Source organism: Prunus persica, chromosome G6 (assembly GCF_000346465.2).
Source record: "Prunus persica cultivar Lovell chromosome G6, Prunus_persica_NCBIv2, whole genome shotgun sequence".
Taxonomy (NCBI): Eukaryota; Viridiplantae; Streptophyta; class Magnoliopsida; order Rosales; family Rosaceae; genus Prunus; species Prunus persica.
Genome location: NC_034014.1, coordinates 6,993,046 through 7,014,396, shown reverse-complemented (window position 1 = coordinate 7,014,396; position 21,351 = coordinate 6,993,046). Strand labels below are relative to the sequence as shown.

General features: G+C 37.4%; 3 protein-coding genes across 3 annotated transcripts; all 3 read right to left on the bottom strand.

Annotated features, from left to right (window-relative positions):
- LOC18772380 (zinc finger CCCH domain-containing protein 24) lies at window positions 4,515-10,212 on the bottom strand. Its single transcript, XM_007206373.2, has 14 exons — window positions 9,454-10,212; window positions 9,269-9,361; window positions 8,369-8,665; window positions 8,171-8,243; window positions 7,866-7,998; window positions 7,633-7,786; window positions 7,389-7,472; window positions 7,067-7,189; window positions 6,701-6,874; window positions 6,477-6,611; window positions 5,958-6,053; window positions 5,413-5,739; window positions 5,123-5,166; window positions 4,515-5,038 (listed from the first exon to the last, which is right to left on the bottom strand). Exons 1-14 carry the CDS (start codon window positions 10,003-10,005, stop codon window positions 4,795-4,797), a joined length of 2,529 nt encoding a protein of 842 aa, XP_007206435.1. The 5' UTR covers window positions 10,006-10,212; the 3' UTR covers window positions 4,515-4,794.
- LOC18774358 (probable E3 ubiquitin-protein ligase LUL2) lies at window positions 11,167-14,206 on the bottom strand. Its single transcript, XM_007205335.2, has 4 exons — window positions 13,864-14,206; window positions 13,174-13,758; window positions 11,997-12,492; window positions 11,167-11,687 (listed from the first exon to the last, which is right to left on the bottom strand). The coding sequence occupies exons 2-4, from the start codon at window positions 13,653-13,655 to the stop codon at window positions 11,565-11,567; spliced, it is 1,101 nt and encodes a 366-aa protein (XP_007205397.1). The 5' UTR covers window positions 13,656-13,758; window positions 13,864-14,206; the 3' UTR covers window positions 11,167-11,564.
- On the bottom strand, window positions 18,572-20,948 carry LOC18774327 (F-box/kelch-repeat protein At5g60570). Its single transcript, XM_020566021.1, has 2 exons — window positions 20,760-20,948; window positions 18,572-20,502 (listed from the first exon to the last, which is right to left on the bottom strand). The coding sequence occupies exon 2, from the start codon at window positions 20,081-20,083 to the stop codon at window positions 18,941-18,943; it is 1,143 nt and encodes a 380-aa protein (XP_020421610.1). The 5' UTR covers window positions 20,084-20,502; window positions 20,760-20,948; the 3' UTR covers window positions 18,572-18,940.

Below are 21,351 nucleotides of genomic sequence, written 5' to 3'. Positions count from 1 at the left end.
ATGTCAGATATATGTTGGGTGATTAATGTGAGATGTAAGTGTTGGTAAATCGGCAGTAACTTCCCGCATTAATTCCGCGACTTTCATATTATATTGAAGAAAATTTCATAGCTGATATGTGTGGATTAACTCTTGAAAATTGATTTTGGTGTGCTCTTGTTGTGATTATGTACTGAAATACGTTTATATTCTTTGTCATTATATATTATTTATTGTGACAAGGGACTGTGCACCTAAATTGACTGTGCACCTGGCTGCAGGGAGGGACGGTGGGGGAGATGACTCACGAAATCATAAAAGATCAACTCAGCCCCATTGGTGATGAGGCCACTAAGTGAACCTACTAATTAAACCCCCTGCCTCTTTTCCTTTCATTTGAGTCTTTTTAACATTATCTCATATCTGGAGAAGGAACCCCAACAACGAAGAAAAGATAATGGAATATCAGCACTTGTTCATTTCCCAGTTCTGTCTTTAATTCTCCTTTAGTTTTAGGTTACAATTCTTGTCTTTAATTTGCTAATGTATATATAATGACATTGCATTGTTAATGACCATTCAATTTTGATAATGCCAATGGAAAGAACCGACAACTTTAACGTGGATGCACCATTACCATGGATACTAAACTCGGTTCTCATGGACGGTATTGTTTGACTGGCTTGCCTAGTTGTAAGATTGTCAATAAAAATACTAGCTATGTGAAATTATATTTGAATGTGTGTCTCTTTTAAGTTTAAAAACAGAAACATTTGTGTTTAGTATCAACGGATGTTAACAATAGTAACGGTGCAACCACGTTAAAGTTGTCGATTTTCCTTATTGCGGTTACATTTGCATAATATATACTTAAAAGATACTCAAATCTTCAGCCATTAGTAGGTAAGTCTTCCCATACACTCTTAAACCTATTTACCATTGACACAGACAACAGAGTCATGTACAGCAAACAACTTTAAGTAGGAAGCAGGTTTGTACTTTGAATTATTATTGCTTTTATGAGTTCTTTCATTTCTATACATCCTTCCTTTTTCTAAAGGCGGTCAAGATTGGACCAGAGAGGGGACCAATGGTAAAGGCAAACAAGGATTCTATACCAAATTTCTCTTTGAAAGATAATCTTAGCTGCACAATTCATTGTTTATCAATTAGGTAGTTAATGCACTCGTAATCAATGTCTAAAGTTGTGAAAGAAACCCACCAGCTGTTCGCTTTTTCACACAATGCTTTTGTAAAAAGAATCTCTATCTCTAGTTTCTTGGGCGGGAGAGACTCTCTGTTTCTGTGCTTTAAAGTTTAATCCATGCTGTCAAGAAAAGCCATTAGACTACAGTCAACCTTCCGTGCTTGCTTTCCCTAACTTGATTAAGACATGCCATCGAAAAATATTACATTTGTCAAGAATGAATCATGCATGGCTGCAAAAAATATCAAACATTCAAAAATAACGATATCCAGCTGCCTGGTCTGGAATCTGGAGGCCAGAAATTGGAGAAAAAATTTGTTAAAAATTGGATCATTTAGCCTAACATGCCTACAATTTTGTTTGGTAAAAAGGAAAGTGTTTTCACTCCTTAAATAGTGGATGGGTGGCATTTTAAAGTAACCCATTAAGGATTATTTTTCAAGATTTAGAAATATAATCACTCGAAGCCTTATCGAACACTCTCAAGCCCCGAACGTTACTCGAGGGGTTAAAGTTTTAAAAATGAAAAAGATGACTTTGATAGAAAAAGAGCGTGACCGTGCTATAGTTATGGGTGGTGTAAAGATGTATATATATTATAATCCAAAGCGATCCTCCTTTCAGTGGTTCTAGTCTATTTCATAAGATGGTGGATGACTTTGTTTCCAAGGCAGTGGGATTAGTAGCTGCTTGCTGTCACCAAAAAGATTATTACCACATCCACAACAACTTGTAGTGGGTTTGATTTGAGATCATGTAATGGTCGGAAGAAACAAACCCACAAAATGACACGTGTTTCTTAAAGTCTTAAATGGCTGCTAAAACAATCAGAAATTATGATAAAAAAAAGAAGAAAAAGTTGAAACCCAATACGGCTCCATTGATATCATAATCTTTTAGGCCTAATCGAAATCATTTGAAAGGACATATATGAGTCATAATTATTTTATTTCACACTAGAACTCCAGAATAGAAATTCTTATCTTTTTTCTCCTTTACAATTACATATATATAATTCTGCAGAAAGTTTCCACATCCCCCACCAACAGATATAAAGCTGTTGTTATTACCTGCCAGCGGCAACCAATTTAAAAGAAGAGAAAGCAAAAGAGAGAAAAGCAACTATGAAGAAAAGCAGCGTGTCCTGTTACAGCATAAGCAAATCAAAGGCATGACTGGGTTGTTTAAAAATAATTAGGGAGGAATTCAAACCTCTCTTAATTGCTAAATGATGTGGTAAATGATATGCAGTAGCTTACTTGTTAGAAATATATTAGATTTACGAATATGAACAAGTAAATGTCGTTTTATCATCGATAATTATTTGATCTAGTAACATTTTGAAGGAAGTTGAGGTTCCACCTCAAAATTAATTGGCAATAGAGGGAGTATCTCAACTCCTTATAAACTCTAACTAGGTTTCTCAACTTTCCAATGTGGAACTTTTTACATTCACACTCTCATACAGCCACGCATGTGTAGCGAATTTTCAAGCCTAACACGTGGACAACACATATTAGGTGATGTGGAGTACGTGTGGCCGTTGGGCTTTCACACGTGAGCTAACCCGCTCTAATACCATGAAGATTTTCAATGAATGTTTGTATATTCCATCATGAGGAGATTTACACAGTACACAAATATATAGAGAGATTGAGTGAGGGCAAGAAACCACCAAACAACATGCCTTACACTAACCACAAACTTTATCCACAACTTAAGTTGTAAAGGCCGAACACTAATTACAAGAAAACCTTAAATCAAGGAAAAAGTAGTAATCACAACTCACCAATTAGGTAGAGTGGTGACTACATGAAACTCCCTCCTGGTCATCCTCAAGGTTGTGATTCAAATTTGGTTTGTAAACTTCACAAATTCATTTATGGATTGAAACAATCTCCTCGTTCCTGGTATGCCAAGCTAAGTTCGGTTCTTGAAGCAGTTGGCTTTCAGCGAAGCAACGCAGATTTCTCCTTGTTTGTTCGCGCTGGATCAGTTGAAAAATTAGTTGTCCTTATATATGTTGATTTTTTTCTGGGACGAAAATCCTTATATATGTTGATGATCTCATCATTACGGGTGATAATGTTGAAGAGATTACCAATCTCTCTATATATTTGTGTGCTGTGTAAATCTCCTCATGATGAGTGAAACAGGATTTGAGGCCAGATTTGATGTGCCATGATTGCAATAATACTGAGCATGTAATAGAACGATTCTGGACTCTACACCCAGAATTGAAGCCTAAGTTTGCAGCAGACAACAAGGGTGCTTAGAAACGTTCACAGGCTACAAGGCCAATCATGCAACTTTTTCTACTTATGGGCCTCCCAACTTCACCTCGAATCTTGTTTCACTCATCATGAGGAGATTTACACAGTACACAAATATATATAGAGATTGAGCGAGGGCAAGAAACCACCAAACAACATGCCTTGCCCTGACCACAAACTTTATTCACAGGCCAAACACTAATTATAAGGAAACCTTAAATCAAGGAAAAGGTGGTAATCACAACTCACCAATTAGGTAGAGTGGTGACTACAACCTAACCTATACAGAAACTTCCAAAATATCTTCAATATATTTAAATCTTCACATTATTGGAGAAAACCCGAAGTTCGAATCTCAAGTTTATTTTGCGTTACTATCATATTTAGTGGTATCAGAATTTTGAGATTTGTTTTAATACCAACTATTTGTTTTCTATCTTTCTTCGGCTAGGTACATTATAGGCTGGATTTACTTTTCTTATCAGCTATATATTAGATAGATGTGGATTCTAACTTAATAGGGACAATGGAAGATAATGTTTACTTGTTTGGACTTGGACACAGTGGAGAATAGTGGAGTGGTTTGTTCATAACGTGTTGGAGCATTTTGGGAAAATACAGACAAATTACAGATACAAACAAATCTTAGTTAAACATGTACATCATCAACTTTCATTTTTGTCCTGTTGATGACGGTATCCTATTAGGACACTCCTTCCCTCCTCGGAAGAGGCATTTCTACTTCATCAGCCAAATTACAATTTGACATATATACAAAAATAATTCATAAAAAACACACACAAAAATCTCTATACATTTCAAACTGTAATTGATCTGAAAATAAGAATTCCTACTTCCAAAGAAAGAGACCAGAATTATCCTTTTATAGGAGTGGCGGCTCCTTACCAGTGTTCTTTCAGTTATGCATGGATGTGCATTTACACGTCCGTGAGATTTGTACAAAAACGTGCACAGTTGAAACCTAACATTACCTATTACTTTTTACCACAGAAAACTCACTTGTTACCTACCTCCAATATGGTATAGCCCAGAGATTAAAAATGAAATAAATGAACATGTTTGGAAAATGTTTACAGTAACGCACATTCCATTATCCTTCAGAAGACATTAAAATTTCAAAAAATTGACAATTTGAAAATCCCAATACATGGCCTCTATGTAAGCATAGGCATACAGAACCAGCTGATGCTAAATTAAAACTAACTGTAGATATTACTGTCAAAAATTTTGTGGGTAAACTATTTGTTGAACCATTCGAATTGATGTGATCAGCTACATGTGTATTACAAAATTTCCTGGACTGACCAAGTCCACCTACCTCTCAAGGAGCATTACCAATTCGCAGTGTATGGTATGTGGAAATAGATCAACGGCCATTGCTTTGACAGGTCGGAAAGGCTCTGAAGCCGGCATAGACTTGGCCCTGTGCCGTGCTAGACCAGCACTGCTCATGTTTCTCCATGCTCTGTTGTTCTTGTTCTTTTCGATTTTCTCAGGAGATGGTGTGCAAAGCTCGATAGCATTTGCCACTAAGCTTTCAGGATTGCAGGAAATGTAACTAAACCAAATAAGAACCAAAGTTAAATTCCAGTAAAGAGACAAATGAGGCAAATAACATAGGGGGAAAAGTATGTGAACTAACACAAGCTTCCGTAGACCAGGATGAGTTCTAAGAGCTTTGATCACCTGCATATCACAGACAACCGATCGGGGTCACCATGAAATGTCTTGGTAACAAAATACAAAAGCCACTAAAGGCATGGACATCGTTAAATGCATGTTGATAGCCAATAGCATATCATAGAAGACCACAATCAAAGGAAAAAGCAATCTGAACACACAGTAACTTCTTACTGGATTCTAAAAGAAGTTAAAAGGATAATTTCTATTAATCATTATGTAGAATCTTGGAGAAGACTCTCATTTACTTACAGTGGGATGAAGTCCGCTTCGTGGAGGATCAACAATAGCAACAACATTACTAAAACGTTTCACTGGAGCATTCCCATTTTCAGAAGTGCAACTACTCTGAAGTTGGCTTCTGAGTTCCTGCTTGTCGGTTTCTAAACCCTCAGATGCAGTCTTACCACTTTCAAGCTCATGGCTTGAATTCACTTCAGGGTTGGGTTTGTTGTCTGTTGAGATTGGTTTCTCTTCATCAGTAGCAACAACTTCGTCAATACCTTCAATGACGTTATTTTCTTGTTTCTGAGGTGCATTAATGTACTCTTCCAATAAAGACCGCATCACATCCTCTGCCTGTTTCCTCATGGATGAAACAATATGAATAATAATTAAAAAACCTAATGAACTAAAGCTACCTTACTCAGAGAAATTACAAATTCTTCAACAAAAATAATGATTGGGGGATAAGAAATAGAATGGAGATTTATTATCTTGAATTTTCTTTCAAGAGTCCACTTATTATCTCGAACTTTCACATTAATTTTAATATAATTTAAAACCCTAATTCTCACCTTCGCACTGACAAATCTACAGTTTGTTATGCCATTAATTTCAGCATTCCTACGAGCATCTGAAACCGCAGAAGCATTCATTTCAATGCCAATAACCTGAAATATTTTTAAGGGAAAGCAAGTTTAATCATTAGAGGATATATAAATATAACAAGTTTTTTTCATATGCAGATGATATGGAAGTAACATCATGACAAACCAAATTTTTGTAGAATTTATCAACACTAGAAGCAGCAGTAGTGGAGGGAGGGTGAGTGGGGCATTGGGTGCATTTGACCCAAATAATGTTATTTTTCTCTCACGAATGATCACTCTTGACCCCAAAAGAACTTCAGGAAAACAAAAGACCCATGTTCGGTTGATATCTTTGTGCACATAACTAAGACTTGCATTTGATTAATACAATAAAAAACAACATATGGGTTAGGTCAGGTGCATATTTGACTTGGAGAAGAGTGCAGCACCAACAAATTTTTCTTAAGATAGACAAGAAATGAGAACCGGGAAGTTGACTATTACCATACCAACATGATGTGCTAAAGTCAGCCCAATTGTTCCAGTCCCACAGCATACATCAAATAGCAAGGTATCAGGACCCAACTCAGCCCAATCCCCTGCAAGCGAGTATAGCTTCTCTGCAGCAAGGGTATTGACCTGCAGTATAGTTGGATTCAGGAATAATTACTAATGCGAGAATAATCTTTTCTGCTGCTTATGAATAATACAAAAACCTGATGCCAAACCTGGAAAAATGCTGTTGGTGATATGCAGAACCGAAGATTACTTATATAGTCATGAATTTTTGCTTCTACAACATTGTCGGTGGCCTGCATTTCAGAACTACCTTCTCCTTTCGAAATAGATAATGAGCGCAATGGAGCATCAGCCGGTGCTGCATTTGATATTCCTTGGTGATCCTGAAAAAGGGCAAGCCATCACACAGAGAATAAGACATCAGTAATTTGAAGAGACCATATTGCTCAATCATAACTAAGGGGGAAACATATTGTATTGAAAGAGTGTGCCATGAGACTCAAGACACTTCAGCTGTGACATTCTTACTACCTTTAGCTGACGATAAAGCCTAGAAGACTACAGGGATTTAGTACCTGAATAACTAAAGCTGTTAGAGGCAAATATGGCGAACAGGCAGTAGCTCCTGCAGAAAAAGCTTGTGCTAGCCTCTCAAAATCACTGGTTATCTGTGCATCATCAAATCCTGTACTGGAAACCTATAAACAGAGATGAGTGTGAAAAATGAAATTACAGTTGGATTGTTTTTCAATAAATATTCAATCAGATTTTTCTTCCAACTCAGTAGTTTACTAAACCCTTCCAACTCAGTAGTTTACTATTCAATTTTCTAACCATATAAGAAGGAGAAGGGGAAGAAAGGAAATTGTCAATCCTGATGCAAGTTCAGATACTAACCTGAACAATAAGCATGACCTCTGCAATATTGGCCTCACAATTTTCAACATCAGAGGCCATGCCTGGTCTCCTCCCTTCTCGAACCTAAGAAGACAAATCATGAGACAGCAAGCTCAATGACTGGGACGAAAATATTACTTTTAAGGTATAAATCAAAAGTAGGTTGAGCATTCCCTGCTTGGCAAAAGAGTGATACTTATCATACATAACTTTTGCAAATAGACCCTCAATTTACAACACCTACCGTCAGTTGACGCCAGAATCCAATATTCTTAAATCTGTTCCAAACTGGTAAACTTGAATGTTGCAGAAACTCCTGAAAGATAGAGGCATATTTGCAAGAAATTCTGGAAACATTTGGGCAGTCAAAAGGTTCTTCAACTGCTGTAACACCCTCCCTGGAAAGATTTTATTTAGTAAACAAATCAATGTCAATGTAGCTAACACCAATAAAATTTTCTATTGAATGTGGATTACCTAAAATTTCCGAGCATAAACCCCACAGTTATTTTTCCCTGTAGAGAATATCCAACTGAAAATTCACACTTGTTACGATATCCGTTTACAACTGGGGATGCTAGTATACCCTCTAAACTGCATGGAAGACCACCTACAGTAATCAAAAAATAGCGTGAACCCCTACTCAAATTTTCTGGAAGTACAATGGTGAGAAATAAGAAACCATTGGAGCAATCAAGAGCTTTGCCCCATGTCAAAAATATTAATATAAACAATAAAACAAATATGTTTCTGTAAGTTCACAGGCAACGTATCAACATCACCTATCTCCCTAGACTTGAGAATCCATTCTGGAAGCGGAATACCATCAGGACAAGCTTTGCGAGCATTTCTAGTCTGAAAATAAAAGTCACAGCAACTGAGAAGTCAGTTTCCAATGTGTGTGAATAAAGACATAAATGTTAATAACAACACCAAAAATTATGAAATTAAAAGACAAAATATAAACAAGCACCACTAACAAGTCTTTTGAGAATCTGCATAAGAGAGTTCTTTTTATGCTCCAACTGATCACCATAAGGCATATGAGCCAGGGGAGTCACTACTTTGCGGGCACTTCGTCCACTAGTCCCATTGCCATCCTCAGCCCCATTTGCCACCACAGAGTCTTCCACATTCTCCCCATCCAATTCAACCTCTGTGGTTTTCTGCAGGTTTTGAGGTAAAGCCATTGCCGATTTGGTTTTCTTTTCAAATGATCTGGGAATGACATCCGCAACCTTTATATTTTTGTTACCAATTGATATTCCATCCAGCTCCTGTCACATAGAGATTTTGAAATGACAATCAACATGTTGGTTCATTGCATAAAAATTTTCATGCATACAAACACTTTTATAAGGCAATGTTCTCTTACCACAAAGTTTAACAGGCTACATTGTTAAACTTTGAATCGAATCACACATTCTATTCTACCTAGCCAATCGTCTTAATCGATAGTATAGCTGATAATAGAGCATTCCCCCATCCACAAAAAGATATTTATAATTATTCTCTTCCAAGGTCCTTGAATGAAATGAACTAAAGCATATTTCCAAGTCTCAATTCAAATTACGAATTTTTAAATTAAGAATAATATCAACATATATATATATATATATGTATGTATTGACTAATATAAAACAATCCCATTAGTTCAAAATTTTAAGATAAGTCCAATCATTTCCTTCATCACAGAAATTTGTAACAATTATAAAAAGTAAATGTAAATTTACTTAATAATACTCAATAACACATAAATAATTCCTTTTTGTTCAATGCATATTATATTTCTAATGCATTTTAAGTCAGCAATGTGTTTGTAACCAAATTCAAATATTAAAAAAATATACATATGTTTGTGTGTGTAAAGCAGGGGATACCTTCACAGCAGTTTGCAATTGCTCTACACTCTGAAAACTCACAAAACCTAAAGTCATGCCTTTCTTCTTCTTCGCCGATTTAAATTGAACTCCCTGCAATTCAAACAGCTCCAATTAAAAATTCAAAACCCCCAAAAAAAAAAAAATCAGAAAATTCACAGAAAACCAGAAAAAAAGACACTTGCCTTCTCACTGAGAAAGTCTTTCAATTTCTCCGATTTCCAATTCCTGGGTAAATGAACCAGGCACTTGCTCAGCTCTGGATCCAACCCGCCAACGTCCCCGTCACCGTCGTCGTCGTCATCATCAACGGCCTCTGTCATCATTACATTATCCGGGGCCGCACATTGGTCGCCGTCCTCCTCCTCCAACTTTTGCTTCTTCGCGCGCTCGGAGGTCGGGTCCCATGTGTTGTCGGGTCGGGGCCGGAGCTCCGCTTCGCCGTGGGCGTACCGGCACCCGCTCCCGTGGCTGCAGGAGGCGGACTCGCGCCTGAAGTAGGAGCAGAGGCTGGTCTTCCATAGAGGGGGGACGACGGAAGGTTTCGGGTCGTCGTCGTCGTTTTCCTCTCGCTTGCGTTTGTCACCGGGAACGGCGTCGTCTTTGGGTTGGTTTTCTGGGTCTTGCGGCGGCAGTGGCTGTGGTTGATCGGTTGAATCGTGACCGTTGAGTGGTGAGTGTGGGTTTAAGAGTTGAGTTACAGAAGAGGGCTCGGTAGTTGGAGATGAAGAAGACATTGTGATGTGAAGTAGTGAGTTTGAGAGAAGTCTTCTTGCTGTCTTCGGGTGGTTCCTTATACTTTTTACTAGGTTTGCAATTTGTAACTGTATTTTGTTATTTTCTATGAATGCACCAAATTACTTGCAATTTGGATTTACAACTGTATTTTGTTATTTTATATACATTTTTTTTATTTGTATACAAGCTATTTTAGGATAATCGAACTTAAGACTTTGGGTACAAAATAAATGCTCTTGAGCTACAAACCCCTTATAATAATATCATATTGTTAAAAGTGATTTCCTGTCCATCCATTTTTATGCATATCTTTTCTCATTTGAAAAATTAAATTGTTTATTTTTGCTTTAAATGAGTTTCCATCGGATTTTTTATAAATATTCTTTGAGAATGCTTAATTTATTTTCAATTTTGATTTCTATGCTACTATGATGGATGGAGGAGTGATCAAGCTTCAAATATTTCTTAGGTTTTGATCTAATGCATGTCTTCTGATGCTTTGTGACAACAATCCATGAATATAATTCCATAAATGTATTTCATACTTCTATGTTTAAATAGTCACTTTCGAACTTCTATTTCTCCCAAATAGCTTTATCTTTCCTTGAAAATTTTATATAATTTGAAAGCTAGTGTTACAAGCTTTGAAAAACCCTATAATTTTGTAATGAAACATGTTTTAAGAGTTAAAATTAAGTTTGTACATCAAGGATTTTGCATGAAAAAACTCATATTTTCTGCAATTTTGATGGCATTGACTAATTTGACATATTAGACTAACAATGCAAGCGAAATGAAGTTACAAGAACGAAATTGAAAAGAAAAAAAAATTCTACGAGGGCGAAAGTGAGAACTCATGTAAAAGCTGAACTATTGCTGCAATTTGACCATTTTTGGCTAGTGCCGCATAATTTATACACGTGCACAAAAAAAGGCATTAATTTTAGGTGGAAAAATGCATCAAGCCTATAATTTTATGTTTTTTTTTTTTTTTGCAATAACAGATTTTCCATTGACCAAACAAGGCATAATTTGAAGTGACATTGGCATAGTCACCCTTAGATGATATTCTAGACTACTCTAAACTTGGTAGAGAGAAATTTGAACTTGAGTGCGGACACTAATTGGTCTTATCAATAATCCAAACCATGTACAGAATCTGAAAATTAATAAGGCATGTTAAAAAGTAAATAACATACAATCTGGTAGATTCTCGTTCAAAATGTTGAGAACATGGTAGGTGTTAATACTGATCACGTCACAACAAGAAATTTGCCAATTCTATTGAGCACTCAGGATACAAGCAATGCATTGAAGCTGAAGCATTGGGAAAACAGGGGATTTCTAGAAATACAAGTATAATTGACAATTTGATTTTAAAAAAATTTAAAAATTAAGTATAGCACACCTGATTTCTCAACTCTCTCACATGAGATGAGATTTGTAAATACTGTGACATCCATGTAGGACTCATCATATGTGAGAAAGTTGGGTTGTATTTTTCTCTTTCTTCTTTCTTTTGGTCAAGTAGATTTTAGAACATTTAGTTGATAGCATGTTACTCTGAGCTATTGGCTTCATTGTTCACCTTGATTTCCAAGAGTCGTTCAACTGGTTGCCTACAGACGGGGCACCTATTTGTCTGGAACCTCAGAACCTTAGCACAACCACTGCACATGCACTGCAGTCGAAAACAAAAAAGTTAGCCAAACCTTATGCATACTCAAATGACAACGCTAGAACACAGCCCACGGAACCAAACATTGATGAAAACAATGAAAGTTATGTGGCCAGTCTAGCCTACTTCATTTCTATGGTGTTATATTTACTGGAGATCTGTTGCAAACCGTCAAGTGGCATTGGGTGTGTAGATGGATAGAGCTTAGGGTCAATTCTTCTTGTAAGCACAAACAAAAAAAGAACATTTTCCAATGTTCTCTTCATACAAACTACAAATAGAGAGAAAGGTAAGAGTAGAATATCTATGTACCATGTGCCGGCATGGGAGAACGGTTGTGTCTCGAGGCTCTGACAAGCATATTATACATTCTTTCCCAGAATCATTTCCATTTTGATCACCTTCAACTGCATTCCCAATACCATAGATCTCCTGGAGCTCGTACCTCATCCCATTCACCCATAGTATCTGCTTCATCACCCGCACTTTGTACTCCCCATTCTCCTTCTTTTCAAACACTGCCTGGGTGATCTGAGAGTTCCCAGCTGAATTTCCATCTGATTCCCGTTCACCAGCATTTAAAGGGAATGCTTCAGCCTTCACCACAAGAGGATAAACTTCTATGTCACCCTCTTTCGTTAACCCTATCTCCTCAAACATTGAGAAGTCAATCCCAGTTCCAGAAGGTTGTCTAAACTTCTGGCCAAGTCCTTTCTCAAAAGGCACTGTAACAGATTTAAACAAGCTTTCCTTTGTTGCTATCAGATTACAGTCTGCATCTTCTTTAGCAAAAAACATAACTGTAATGCTGTGGCACAAGTCAGGGAAGAAGTAAAGAAGTAAAAAGGGAACGCTTACCTAAGAAACATCATATAACAACCACACAAAGAAAAGTTTACAAATATGCAATCCAGCAGCACAAACACATTTTGTGATTTAAGAAACATCATATGAACGTGTTTAACAACTCAATAAGAAATGTTAACTCTTTGGGACAAACAAGGTTTTGCCAAATTATTATTCTTTTCATACAATTTGATTAATTCTCCTCAAGAAATATTAGACTCTCTTTTCACTTCCATGTCATCAATAACTTCTGCACACTCGTACGTCACTTTGCACCACGGTAAAAGCCTCATATTTAGCAGTTCATCAGCCATATAACTTCTACTACCAGACGATTGTATCCATGCAATAAACTTGACGGACGTGAGCTACTTCTTTGGTCTACAAGACTACATGATGTTTTAAAGAGTTGACTTGATCAAGGCTACTCACAATCAAGAAGCATATAAGACTACTGCCTAATATGACCACTACGTATCACCAACAAACAGAATAATCACATCAGACAAATTCAATGCAATCCCATCCTATCAAACAACTGCATTCTTTAAAAATCTATAGTCAAGCATCACTACTCCAATGATCAAAACATATCACAAAACCTCAAATAATAATACAGAACCTTGCAATTCAAGCAATTTACCGTCCGGGCGCAGCAGCATCAAAAGTGAACGCAATAAGGAACCTCCCGGGATTCTCCTCATCCGGCTCAACCCGCAGAGAGTCTTTCTTGATATTGACGTCATTCTTAATGGTGACTGTCTTTTGATGTTCCACAAATGGAGCACCCGGAGGGGGAGGGGCAGCTCCATAAGGCAACTGCCCGGGTGCCCAATTGGCGGGAGGGGGACCCATGTAGACCCCGCCGCCGTGATAAGGCTGCGGATAGGGACCCGGGACAGGCGGTGGTGGGTAGAAACCAGGGTATTGGAAGAATTGGGGTGGATTTGGGTTTGGTGCATTTGGATACTGAGATGGGTACTGGTGGTGTTGGCTTGGATTGGGGTCTTGTCCGTTTGGATATTGAGATGGGTAGGGTGGTGTGGCAGCAACAAAGCCATGCCCTTGAGGCGGTTGGGTCCGGTGCCTCCGGCGACCGGAGCTGGTGCTGCCTAAATTACCCATTTTATCTATACTCGAGAATTTCAGTTTCGCTTTTTATATGCTAAACAATCAAACCAGAAATACCATTAAAAGCTTGAATCTTTCTGTTTGGTTGATAAGAAACCTGAAGAAACGCAATGAAAATGTTGAAATTCGTTACATAAGATCAGAAAATCATTGTGAGCACACAAACTGATCAATTCATAAGATCAGAAATGGGAAAACGCACCTTATGTAATTCTTGCGTATGTGTTGTTTGCATTCTACAGAGGCAGAAACAGAAACAGAAGCAGAGGAGAGAGAGAGAGAGAGAGAGAGAGAGAGAGAGGGCAATGGGGATTGAAATTTTGGAGTGAAATTGAATCTGGGAATTTGGGTGCACACCGACCCACCCAACCACAACGTCCACCACCACCACCTTAGGAAAAACGTAAACCGCCTCTCTTCTTACCTGTATTGCCACGTCACCATTTGTATTTTTGGATAAATCCGAAAATGTGCACTCTTGTCTTTTTTTGTTTTGGGTGTGACAAGGCAAAAAACTAGGAAATCCTTGAATGCATCAACTTATCTTTATATAACAGATGGGTTTGAGTTGCTTTTTTTTTTTTTTTTTTTCCTTAGGTTTATTATCACAAAACATTTCTGATGTTTGCGAAATTATCAGATTACATTCTTAAAGTTTTTTTGTATCACTCATAATCCCTAATGTTAATATAGGTGTTCTTAAATAGCCACTCTATTAAAATAATTGTTAAATCCCCAATTTTATGAGGGATATAATCGTCAACTCCCATTGTATCATCAACCTCCACCTCTTATGCATCTGTGTCTTGCTCATATACACTATCTAAGAACTCCGTATCATCTTCTTCACTCTCTTCATCTACTTCATGGCCTCCCTCAGCCCATTGCAGTGACACCACCAAACTGCCCCGGGAAATAAACAAATAATTACTGCTTGTGACTCATGCAACAAGTCTCTAATCTTCCCGAGGAGTTAACATTTTTAACTATTATCATGACAGTAGATCAGAAGACATCATTTTCCGTCCCCGGGTAAATCCTTTATTATCCCATTCAGGGTAACAAGTTCTAAATTATCCTAAACAATGCAACAAGGAAATAATTAAGCATCATGCAGACCAACCTGTAAATACAACAGAATGTGTCTAAAGCAAGAAGAAGCATGTCAGCTTAAGTTGTTTTGGCAAACATGTTAAACAGATTTTATATGCATTATGCCATCCCCTATCAATTTCCTTCTCAATGGTCCTTTGAATAAAAGCATGCTTTAACACAAATCAATAGTTTATATTGCTTTCCAGGCATGGCCCATGAAAAAAAGCATTTACATCATCAGAATGCCCACCTGAACTAGAAACTCAGATCCTCCGGTTTCCTTATCACCAAAAAGCACAGGGATGGATATTGCACTTTTGTTTTTGTTGCTCAGAAACTCAGCATCTCCCTGTTGTATGACCCTCTTGTCTTTACGCAGCAATGATGAACCAACTTGAGCATTTTGTGCACTTGAACTGTCATATATATGTGAACTCTCACTTCTCAGATTAATATTGGGAAAACCACCATATGAATCAGAATCTTTTGCAAGTGATGAATGCTTATTAGAAATTTCAATATGATGTACTGAGTCATGGTCTGTGCTTAATTTACACCTTTTTGCAGAGCAAGGTGTTATCAGTTCTTCGCCTCGTTTCTCATTTTTGCCAGGAAAACCAAATACTTTACTATCTTGACATTGCAGAGTTTTCCTCTCACAAATAAGCTGCTTTTTCTCATTTCGGAATGGATTATTTGAACACTTGAATGACACAGACTAATCCTTATAGGAAGTAAGAGATGAGCGATTGGCAGGAAGAACTTCCCCTAACAGGCTTAAAAGTTTATCCCTGCCAGCTTTAAGTAGGGAAGAAGATGACTTTACAGGGCAGTCTTGACTGACTTTACAGGGAAAAAGCTGGGAATGCTAGTGAAAATGAAGAGAGTGAAGAAGATGATTAGGAGTTCTTAGATAGTGACTATGAGCAAGACACAGATGCAGAAAGGTGGAGGTATACAATAGGAGTTGACGATTATATCCCTCGTAAAATTGGGGATTTAACAGTTTTTTAGCAAATGGACTATTTAAGAGCACCCATATTAACGTTAGGGACCATGAATGATACAAAAAAACTTTAAGGATGCAATCTGATAATTTCGCAAATGTCAAGAATTTTTTGTAATAATAAGCCTTTTTCTTATAAAAGGTATATCGAAATTTGACATTTTTCCAACATTGAGAAAAGAGAAATAACATTTGACTCAAATTATGTATATATAACATTAGAATCATAGATAATTGGTTAAGTTCGAGTATTTTGTATATATGTATTAATTTAACTCCAAACTCATGTTCCCATTTTATTATCATGTCGTGTATAGTGATTCTCTACGGTAAATGGAGGCGGATAATTATTGCCACATAACCACAGTATATAAATAAAGGGCTCGTTTGATAATTGTTTTAATTTTAGTTTTAATTTTTTGTGCTATAGTATAGAGGAAAATGAGAGTCAGGATGAGATTGAGAGAGGGAATGAAAGGGAGGAGTAACAAAAGTGAAAACAATTTTAAATAGATTTCAGTTTTTTATTTTTGTTTTCATTTTTGTTACTCCTTTATTCCATCTTCTCCTCTCACGGTCACCTTCCCTCTCAATCTCATCTCCTCTCTCATTCTCATTTTCGTTATCTCTCTTTTTCCCCTATACTCTAGCAAAAAAATGAAAACTAAAAAACTAAAATTAAAATGTTATCAAACGGCCCAAAGTTGTTGATTTACGACAGACTCCCGACCGTGATAGGGCCAAATTAGACAAAACCTAGTAAGAGAGTTAAGGAATCTTTATGAAAGAGAAATATATTTTGTCATTGGCAACATTCCTGAATTTCCTTTCGGCATTTCGATCTCAAAAAAAAAAATTCCTTTCTGCAACAAGTTTGCATGGCTTTCTTTCTCTCTCTTGTGAGGTCCCCATCAAACTTTGCCACTCACACCAGGAGTTTTGTTCATTTTAGACTCCCACCATATGCACCGAATACAGAATAGGAAAAATATAATCTGAAAGGCCACTCTGCAAATCACTGGGTTGTCTTCTACTTTTATCTTTGAGCAAAATATGCAGGCCCAAAAAATAGGAACCTCTTCGCCAATTGGTTTCCACCAGTGGTGGTGGCTCCCCCCCATGGTAAAAAACACTTATATATAATGGGGATAGCACTGTTTTGTTATCCCAAGTCAATGACACAATAACACGTGAAAAAATTATCCTACGTGTCATTGCGTTATTGACCGGAGATAGCAAAAGTGTTATTCCCGTTACATAAGAGTTTCTCTTTCCCATGGCTCCCGCACCCCAGTTCAAACTCCAATGTAACCCCCCCAAAAAAAAAAAAAAATAGGGACCCCTTCTGGTGAAGACCTGAGCTTGTGGGTTGGACTTGGAGGTAGTTATTTATTTGTAAGGAACTATTTAGTAAAGTCTTCCAGCATATTCGTCAAACCGTAATTTATGTATATGCATCAAAAGAAAAATGACACTGTACATAAGAAACCAAGCCACATACACGGGTTAAGCAAGCCAGTTGGTCATGGTAGTGAATCCACACCCTTAGAACTTGACATTTCCTATCATATTTACTGGTCTCATGAAATTTACAGCTACCAAGTACTCATCTATCGCACAGAACCTGCCATCTCTCAACTAATTCCAAATCACTACCCGCCTATCCAAACCAAATTAGAAGGTCTAGAGAAAGTACATTTGTAAACTTTTCATGAAATTTCCAATAGTTTGGATCGCCATTTTTCTAAAAGGAAAATAAGATGTTCACGTCTCTGTCAAAAACAACCATAAACTATGGTCATTTTGCATGAGAGGGGTAGCATGGAAGAGAACAACGGAGAAAAAAAAATTCAAAATGGATCAAATAAGAGATCTTTATATCAACAACTGTCGTCATTGCCTTCCTCCAACAAAGAGATCTTTAGCCGCCACTCAATTAAACAACCCCGGTCAGATAAAATTAGAGATTGAAACAATGAAAAAAATTATCAGACACTAGGAATAAAGCAAAAGGAAAGTTAGCTTAAGGGATAGAATTGTTTCATTGACCAGTCTAGATTTCAAGCTTGGAAAGGAAGGAAAACCAGATTAACATGCAAAAGAAGATATTGATCCCGGCAAAGGGTATATGTTAAACTAGGAAAATATCACTGAACAAAAATAGGTGAGAAATGTACAAAACCACATCTCAGCACCTAAATGAAAACTTAACCTGACCACAATGTAGAATACCTCAAACCAGATTCACCACCAGGCCTCAACTAAGCAGAACACTCATGCACTAATGCACAGAAAAGCTCGTAACAACACCGAGTACACATCAAATTTATTCAATGGAAGAAACCATTAAGTTATTACATAATGGCTGATGAGTCAAATGAACTTGAACTGGAATCCAAATAAATTCAAGTTCATGGGCCTGGGTTGAAGGTTTGTAGCATACACACTACAACCAACATGGAAAGATGCACATAAGATATCAAGAAATAGTAATTAAAAGCACCCACATGAAGCAATAAAAGTGCGTACGAGTGAGTGTGTGTGTTTAGAAAGGATATCCTCTCTATCCAGACAGTTCGGCATACTATGCAACAAGACTATTACTCTAGTCGATTCTTATACAAACGCATAGTCATGTGGAGAGTCTAGTAACATAACATGGCAGATATCTGCTTGCAAGAGAATATTTCCCTCTGAACAAAATTAGATACGTATTAACTTCTGAAGCATATAGTCTAAGGCTAATCAAGAAACTGACAGACAACAATTCTGTGCCTTGGTCCAGATAAGTATAAATAAATTTGGGACAGACAGAACACTATTAAGCAGTGAATTTTTTAAAAACAAATCATTAAACAATAAGGATTTCAATTTATTAAAATAAATAATTGGGCTGTAGATGAGAAACACAACTTAAAGATAAAACAGGGAGCGACATACCACCCATGTGTCCCTATTTTGATCTTTATAGAGCAAATCTTTTGCAGGATCATGGAAGTATGAAACATCTCCAAATACAGGCATGTTAAGAAAAGAGAACCAAATTCTGAGCCAGGGAAATGCTATCTCAGCAACAATTAATTCTAGTCAATCAGATAGATGCACAGGGAACTACCCTGAAGGGCCATGTCAGATTGCAGAAACCAGTACCTTCCTTTTGGTTAATCTAAAAGAATCTTCAACAACCCATAACTGCACAGTTGTACACAAACACCCCAACATGCTCTTTCACACCAATAACTTTCCAATCCAAGGTGCCATTCTTGACCCCTGACTTTGGAGACCAAGAGTTGAGGACAATACCTTCGCCTTCTGGACCTCTTTGCCCACCAACAACCAGAAGCTCCTTTCCACAAGCCTTAAAAGCCAGGCCCCAGCCATTTGAAGAGTCAGCCCTCACTGGAAGTCTTCCTAAAACATCCCAGGTGTTCTTCTCCTTGTCATACTTCTTCACCATGTTGGTTAAATACTCAACTGCATATAATTGATTATCAACAACTGCCACAAGAGGAGGAGCCTGTGCAGCCCTATTGACATATGGAAACATACCCTCAATTTTCCTCCATTTCCCCGTCTCAAGATCATATTCCTCCCCACAAGTCAGTGATTCAGTAGGACTTGACATCCCACCAATGACGTAGAATTTGCTGTCCAAGAAAAAACCAGTGCACAATCTACGAGGTGTGTGCATGTTAGGTAGCATTTCCCACCTGCCTGATTCAGAATCATATATCTCTGCTGATTTCAACACATTTCCATTTTTATCACTCCCACCCGCAACAATAGAAATTGAACCAAGGCTACCAGACCCAAACAAGCAGCGAGGCTGGTTCATTCCCTGACATTTTACCCAACTACGATGTATTGCACTGTACTTCCAAATAGCAAAATCCAACAGCTCACGACCAAAAACCAACAACTGACTTCCCACAGCCAAAGACTCCTTATCGGCATGGTTAAAACACTCATCACAAGGCATCTTAGGCAATGTCATCCATTTCTTGCTCACTGGATCAAACGCCTCCCACCCTCTCAAATCACACACTAGATACACCCAATGTTCCAAAATTCCCAACTGCTTCCTTAACTCATACAAATACCCACTTTTAATTAACTTATTAAACTTTGTGTTAATACATGACAGCGAAGCATAATCCGATCTACAAGCCCAAGCAAGGCAATTCAAAGCTACATCATCCACAAGACCTGGGACAAGCGAATCACTTGATCCATACCTACGGCGACCATCATTCACTCTTCCCTGCAAACTGACATTAGAAATAGTATTTACTTCCTCTTCAGGAGCAGCCATGTTTCTCATGTTATCAAAAGTTCAGTATACCCCAACCAAAACTCCCAAACAAAAAACAATCTTCATAAAGAGGTTCCAGAAAAGCCCTATTACGCCAATCTCGAATCAATCAACCCTCAAAAACCCGGAAAGACAATTCCGATCTTTGCAGGCAATCGATTTATTCCTTTCCATTAACCAATATAGTATAATAGTCAAAATTCCAAGTTTCATACTCCAAAAATCCCGACTATGCAAAAGATAATATGCTCAATTTCTATATCAAAAACGAAATTTGAACAATTTCATAGCCATCGCCAGACGATCGAGCTGATTAAACAAAGGAAAATGGCTGATAAAATGGTTCACAAGTCTACTTATTTCACCAGACGATCGAGGATTCCCGGAAACCTTTCTCGTATGATTTACATATATCCAAACAGGAAAATCTGCATATTCATAAAATTAAAGGCAAATTCAAAATCAAAGACACAAATTTTGCCTGACAAGGAAAAGAAAAAGAAAAAGCACACAACATCAACAAGAAGCAACAAACTCGATAAAACAATACACAGGGCCAGGGCCGATCCAAATCCAATGCCGATATGATCTGGGTCAGGTAGTTATTCGGATCTCGCCCAAAAGAAGCCAAGAAAGACAACATCTTTAAGGAATGAAGACGAAAATGAAGGAAATGTGTTCGTACCCGGAAAGTGCGTACAATCGGTATCGGATCTCAATAGTCAGGTCGCCGGCGAATGAGGCCGGAAAAGTTTTCCGTCGAGCATGTTGCCGAGGTCCGGCGAGGAATTGAGAAAAAAGATGCGAACGAGAGAGAGAGAGAGAGAGCTGAAGTCTGTGATATATAACTGAGCAGAGAGGACAAGCGGTGGGGGTGGGGTTATAACTTGTAAGTTATAAACTCATTACTCACTTGGAATATAATAAACTGAAAATTATTTGTAGTTTTGCAATTATGGCACTGTTTTTTTGGAATTTCTTTTAAAAGCCCTAAATGACTTCTTCTTTTCTTTTTTATGCTTGGGTTGGGAGAAAACAAATTTGATCACCACTCACTTTGCTTTGCTTGGTGAGATTTATCATCACATTATGTGTCATTAAATGAGTGTAATTAATCTATTCGTTACATAAATTTTCAAAAATTAAATTTACATAACGTTAATGTTAATGCTCACCGCAAATTAATGGTGTTGAACAAATTTATCATCTATTGAGGAGAGTATAAATACATAATTTTTCTCTCATTTCTTGCTTTTTCGCTATTTGAGCCTTTTAGA